Genomic DNA, 6,160 nt, shown 5'->3' with positions numbered 1-6,160 from the left:
CTTCTGTCTAGCCTGTTTAGAAAGGCCATGTATCAAAATATCCTGCTGAGCATCCTGTGTTGCTGACTTATCAGATAGTTGTCATAGTTGTCACAATCCCACTACCAAATACCAGAATGCTATAAGCTTATGGAGTCTAATCAGAATATGGGCATGACTCTGTGATCTGAAATTACTACTCCTAAAATTTTTCTTTGAAGCTTGTTTCTTGAATTATTCTTTTAATTGTTGTGTAGTAGTATTTTGTCTTGTCAAATGGCTGTCTCACTTAGCCCCATATATGACTGTATATTGCTGCATGAATATTTGTTTTGGGACATTTCTCTAGGAAGGTATTTTAGAAGTGTAAGCCATGTAATGATTTTTGACATGTAGCTGCCACAAGAAAAACTGTCTGATTTCATGAGGGCAAGCAGTTTCCTTATGAACTTACCACATTGTTTTTAAAAAGTGTTATGTTAACTGACAGTGAAATAGGATTTTGTTTTCTTGCTGTTCAGAGAATTTGAATGAAGTATTTTCTGGTTGGTAGAGATTTAGGACAAAAGCCATAAAATGGGTTCAACTTTAAACATAACAATATCTGTAGATTAGGCACCTGGTGCCAGCAGGATGATCCAGTGGAACTGATTTAAGCACTTAAGTTTCTTATTTAGGTAAGAGGGAAAATTAGGTACCCCTCAAGGGTAATTCCCTTAAATTTGTATGTTTAAAAAAGGAGCTGCCTAGAGCTGGCTAATAGGAAATGCTGAGCACAGGGGTGTATGAACTCTGCTCCTTTCTGAAGCTTGGATACTTAAGGCAGGGCTGCACATGGCCCTTCTGACCAGAGGCCAGCATCATTGGTATAGATGCCTGACTAATCAGGGTTTACTCTTTCCAAGGTATAGCTAAAGGTGGAGGTAGTGTTTTGCCACCTTATATAGTGATTAAAACATTTGTCCCGAAAGAACATATAGAACAGTCAGTCAGTCTCCTTTTCATAAAAATTACTTCTGTGTTTGAAGGTAGCTATCTTGCTTCTTCCCTGTCTCATCTTTTTGTCTGTAAACAGACCCAGATCCTTCAGTCTTTCATCAGAGACCATGTTTTTAAGCCCTTTACTCTTGTTTCTCTTTTCTGGATCTCCACTTTGTCTACCTGTTTCTTAAAGCAAAGTACCAAAAGCTGGATACAGTACTCCAGATGAGGACTTGCCGATACCAAATGGAAGAGAACAAGTACGTCTTATCTTGCACATGATATTCTGGGACATTAACAGGAATAACACTTTCTATTGCAAAAATAGGCATCATGCAATTAACATGTATCCACATATACAGTGTAATCTCCAGATTCTTTCTTGTTAAGCAACAGTATAGCCACTTGTTCTCCATTTTTTGTATTTATAGATATGATTTTTTTTCCTAAGGGCTGGTGGCTTGCACATGTCTATATTCAGAATAACTTGTAGGTTTCAATCTCTCTTTTTTTTTTTTTTTCAAATCTACCAAGAACACTTTGAATTTTGTCCTTCAGAGTGTATGCAGCCCCCCTCAGCATGATATCACTTGCAGATTTTTAAGTAGCATCTCTTCCATCATCCAAATCTTTAATGAAAACTCTAAATGGTACCAGATCAGGGTTTTATGGACCCTCACTTGCTATGACTTCCCAGGTCAACAGCAGATAGCTGATATTTGCTCCATGGTTTCTCAATCAGTTGTGTATCTACCTTAGTAATTTCCTTTAGACTGTATTTTCCTAATCTGCTTATGAGGATGTCATGTCAAAAATGTTACTGAAGTCGAGATGGATCACATCTGTTGTGTCCTTACTGCTCTAGACTGGTTATCCTGTCAAAGAAGGAAATTAGTTTGTTTTGATGTAATTTGTTTTTGACAAATCCATGCTGATTGTTTCTTACTGCCTAGCTACCTTCTAGATGCTTACTAATTGATTTTAGAATCTTTCTCGCTATTAAAATTAGACTGACTGGTTTATAATTGACTTGGTCCTTCTTCTGTTTTAACTGTTAAAACTAGTTTTTCTGTTAGTTGAACAAACACAGTCTTTCTAGAACTTGTCATATGTTGGTCGGGGGTATATAGGTATTCTACACATTTAGTTCTTCTGTCTTTAGCTATTTGCAAGAAAGAAGGAAATTTTAAATATTTGGTGCGAGTTAACTTGGAAATTGTTTTGCTCTCGACTTCTAGAGTAGTCGAGTAAAGTACGAGTTGGGGAAGACTTCCCCAAATCTTTCCAGTCCCCAAACCCCCATTATCGCTTTTTATTCCATATTAAAAGAAATCTGAAATCTGAGCTAGAGGAATCCCTTCCAAATGACAGAAGAGATTTCCTGTGGTCCATCTGGTTCTGGGTCACTGTGGAGACCGGAAACAAAGGTGCTAACAAATGCAGTCTGTTTATTTCTGGTGTGGATATTGCTGTACTGTACAGAATAGTACCATATTATGAACTCATTTTGTGCTAGTCAAAATATAGCTGTTTGGTACTAATATTTTAAGTTTGTTTTTTTTATTTGTCTAGGAGAGCTTCAAGTGAGTATCCACAAAGTGAAAGCCTCCGTCTCACTACCTGACTCCTGAGTGGTCCACCCATTTAGAATGTTTGTTCTGTTTAATAGAATTTGTCACTTGCACAATGTGATTCTCAAATCAGCTTAACACTATTGTTTTCTTTGCAGGGTGGGAAGTCTCACAAGCATCGGAAGGATCGCCTGCAGGATCTGATCGATATAGGCTATGGCTATGATGAAACAGACCCTTTCATTGATAATTCTGAAGCTGTGAGTAAATCTCATTAAGCCATAACAGAACATGCAACAGATCTTATTTCTAAGGAAGATGTCGGGAAAATATTTTGTGCTATCTATTGTATAAGTGGTATAATTCTAAACAAATGCCTCCAACAAACTATTATGTTAATTTTTATAGTTATTTGCAGGCATCATGGTGCATCAGAAGATCAAAGGTACTGTCAATTTACAGTGCATATTTAATTTTCCCTTGTTATTGCCCCATAAATTATTAAAACTGCAGTTTTTAAACAAATGACTGTTTATTAATGTCACTTGTTTATTTTGTCCTACTTTACTCACCTTGGACAGTGACATTTCAAAGGCTGTTTGACTGAGTCTAGTACTGGCAAAATGATAGTGTCAGTGTTTCCTACTGCCAAGAAATTTTGAAGTTCTCCTACCCTCAGAATAACTGCTTCATTATCACTATCTTTACGCATATACTTACAGAAGTGCATACCCAAAAGTATAGGAGATAAACCAAGATGTTAAACCTTACTTTCTTTTTAAGTGAATTCTTTAACCTAAATAGTTATTCTTCTGAAATTTGGCAGTCTTGCCCTATTGAAATAAATAAGAAAAAATATTAACTAGAAGCAGGCTAAATTCAGTATGGAAATTTTGAAGAGCTTGGGTGGTGTATGAAGAGCTGTTAGTCATATCACTAATATCAGGAAATTCTCTTTAAGTATGTCAGAAGGATTAAGTTGGAGAGCATTAGTGATATTAAAGAGGCAAATGGGTTGTAAGAGATCATACTATCCAGTTATATGGAAAAAGTAGAAGTGCTGTTCAGCTAAGTAAAAAATATTAGGCTTTTACCTAAAGGTATAAACTATAAAGGAGGAAAGCTGTGTGATGTCAGGCAGAGGAACATTGAGCTCATATATAAAGGAAGAGGTGGTCAGTAGGGCTGCATGGATACAGGGCAAAGAACTTTTAACAAATGAGCAATGGGAAGGAGAAAAAAAATACTAGAAATGTGCACTGGTTGGCATACATCATGCTGAGTCTCGGTGAATATAGTATTGGTTAATGTCTTAATTAGAGAAACTAGGTCTGGGTTTTTCAGTGACAATAGTACTAAAAAGGAATTGTAGTACAACAATTGTTTAAGGTTTTATATGTTGCTACTGGTATAGAGCTATAGAAGTACCTCAGATAGCAGATTCCAGTTGCTGAGTGTGAAGGGGTCTAGCACAAAAGGTGATCATTATGTTTTACCATGTGTAAAGTAGTTTAGTTCCTTCACTATCACTGACAGCAGATTGATGTTGTCCGCATGCTCTCAGGTTAGACTTTTGATTTGGTCTGGCTTCTGACTTTCGTTGAAATACCTAGAGGTGTATCCCAGGACAGTAAGTATAGACAGCCTTCTGGTGTTACAGGAGCTGATGGCCCACCATTGGGCCATGTCAGGCCCCAGTCTGTAAAAGGCTTCAATAGGTGTCTTGCCTGGTGATTTGACTGTAGTCCAGAGCTCAAATTTTGTTGTTTTTATGCTCAAGTGAGACCCATTCTAACCCAGTAAATGGTTTGACTTTACTTCTTTGCTTTTCTAAGGCTTCAGGCTTTTCTGACTTCTCAATGCCTACCTCTTGATACTGCAGTGCTTATTGAGGTCTTTTTACATAGAACTTGGGATGCATTTTTGCTGCTTTAGTCTTGGCACAGACTTCCACCATGGGTTAAATACCTTAAAGTCTTCTGCTTTATACTGTGGGAGCAGATCCATTGCCTGGCACTGCCAGTGCCAACTAAATTTAAAAACAGAATTGCCTGTTCAGGTCTTGATGTTGATCCAGAAAGTCCCTGTTCTAGCACCATTGTTCTTTGCATTGACTCCAAATCTGCCCTCCAGTGGTTCTGTGTCAGTATTGCAGCTCTTCTTGGAGTCAGAAGAAAGGAGAAGCACATCTCTTTACAAGGGGAAGCATAAGCTAAGGAAAGTGCCACGTCTCTCTCCCTTCATACTCTTACTCACTAGGGCTCAAAGACTCCATTCTTGCTTATTTTCCACACTTCTCCAGAGTCAGACATCTCAGCACCAGCTCACGTGAACTCCTTGTAATTTCAAATTGCAGCATGCTCAAGTGGGGATCCACCTTCAAGACTGTTAGCCGTCCTCCATCATGCCTTTTTATCTGATGTCTCTACTTTCCAGTCTTGATCTTGAACAGTTTGCAGTACCTTTTGACGTCTTCAGTGATTAACTTGGAAGATCCTAACTCAAGGCTGAGACTCTGTCTTGCCTCCTCATGTAGTTGTGCATATGGGATTTTGTGAAACCTGCTTGAGGCAATAAGATTAACTCTAGCAATATTGATGCCAGTGTTGCTTGCACCAAATCCTTTCATGCCTGTAGGCCAATCTTATTTGAAGAATCAAGATGAAATTTCTTTCAAGGAAAGAAAGGGAAGTGTAATGCCCCTTCCTAGGAACATAAAAGTGGCACCTTGCCAGAAAATCAGAGGGGTGCTATTTCTTTTACTAAGACCAGTTTCAGAAACTTTGAGGAAGACTGGCAAATACTGTCCAGCTGCAAAAGGGGATTTTGATGTTGAACACTTATTGTTTGCGTCAGTAGCCTGTATCAGCTGTATTTGAGAAGCTGGCCGTATTGGCTCCAGCCATCTCAAATCAGGCAAAGTAGTCTTCTTCTCTATTCCCCATGTGTATCCAAAACAGCCTATAAAGTGATTCCTGCATCAGCTGAAAGACATATTACTGTTGCAACACCTTTTAGCAAATGCCATCGTGGTATCCACGGCATAAGAACATTAGGCGCCAAAAAGACATCTTCCTCCTGAACTCTGAGGAAGTTTTCCTACTTGCATCACCTCCAACAACAGACTCCCTGACAACACCCAGGGGTACAGCCCCAAAAATAATGTACCACTTTCTATACCTGCTACTGTCAAGCAGTAGTACAAAAAGCAAGATTCAACAAGTCTCAGGATTAGTCATCAAATGGTAATTTTGTGTTCTAGGCGATAGCTACTTATGGGATTCCAGTCCTCCCTTCATTATTCTTTGCCTGAAGTATAAGTACTTTCAGCTGCTAACTAATGTATACTACTTCTGTTTATGTATTTTTCATACAGTTCCAAATGTAGATACTTTCCCTCAGCTGGTTGCCTTTTCAAAAACGCTATCTGTGAGAGTCTCCCTTTGGAAGAAGGGATTCCCTTTTCTAGAAAGAAGCAATAGAAGTTTCTGCAGGAATCATAGGAGAGAATAGAAATAAAATCTGATTTTTCCAACAGCAGAGACTGCCTGGGCAGAGCCCCTTGGACCTCATAGATTGTAAGGCTGCGAGGGACCTCAGAAGATCATCAGGTCCAGCCCCCTGCACCA

The 6,160-nt window shown here is 38.7% G+C and overlaps 1 protein-coding gene across 1 annotated transcript in view; it reads left to right on the top strand.

Moving 5' to 3' along the window:
* UBN2 (ubinuclein 2) overlaps positions 1 to 6,160 on the top strand; it is a gene marked incomplete at its 5' end in the record, with an annotated part of 101,886 nt that overhangs the window by 10,461 nt on the left and 85,265 nt on the right. The window contains one exon of the mRNA XM_019515797.1: positions 2,690 to 2,791. Coding sequence (XP_019371342.1) covers positions 2,690 to 2,791 — 102 coding nt within the window. The remainder of the gene's footprint in view (positions 1 to 2,689; positions 2,792 to 6,160) is intronic.

The sequence above is a fragment of the Gavialis gangeticus genome, unplaced genomic scaffold, assembly GCF_001723915.1.
Source record: "Gavialis gangeticus isolate Ggan-Ray unplaced genomic scaffold, GavGan_comp1, whole genome shotgun sequence".
Classification (NCBI taxonomy): domain Eukaryota; kingdom Metazoa; phylum Chordata; order Crocodylia; family Gavialidae; genus Gavialis; species Gavialis gangeticus.
This window is presented reverse-complemented; position numbering and strand designations above follow the sequence as displayed.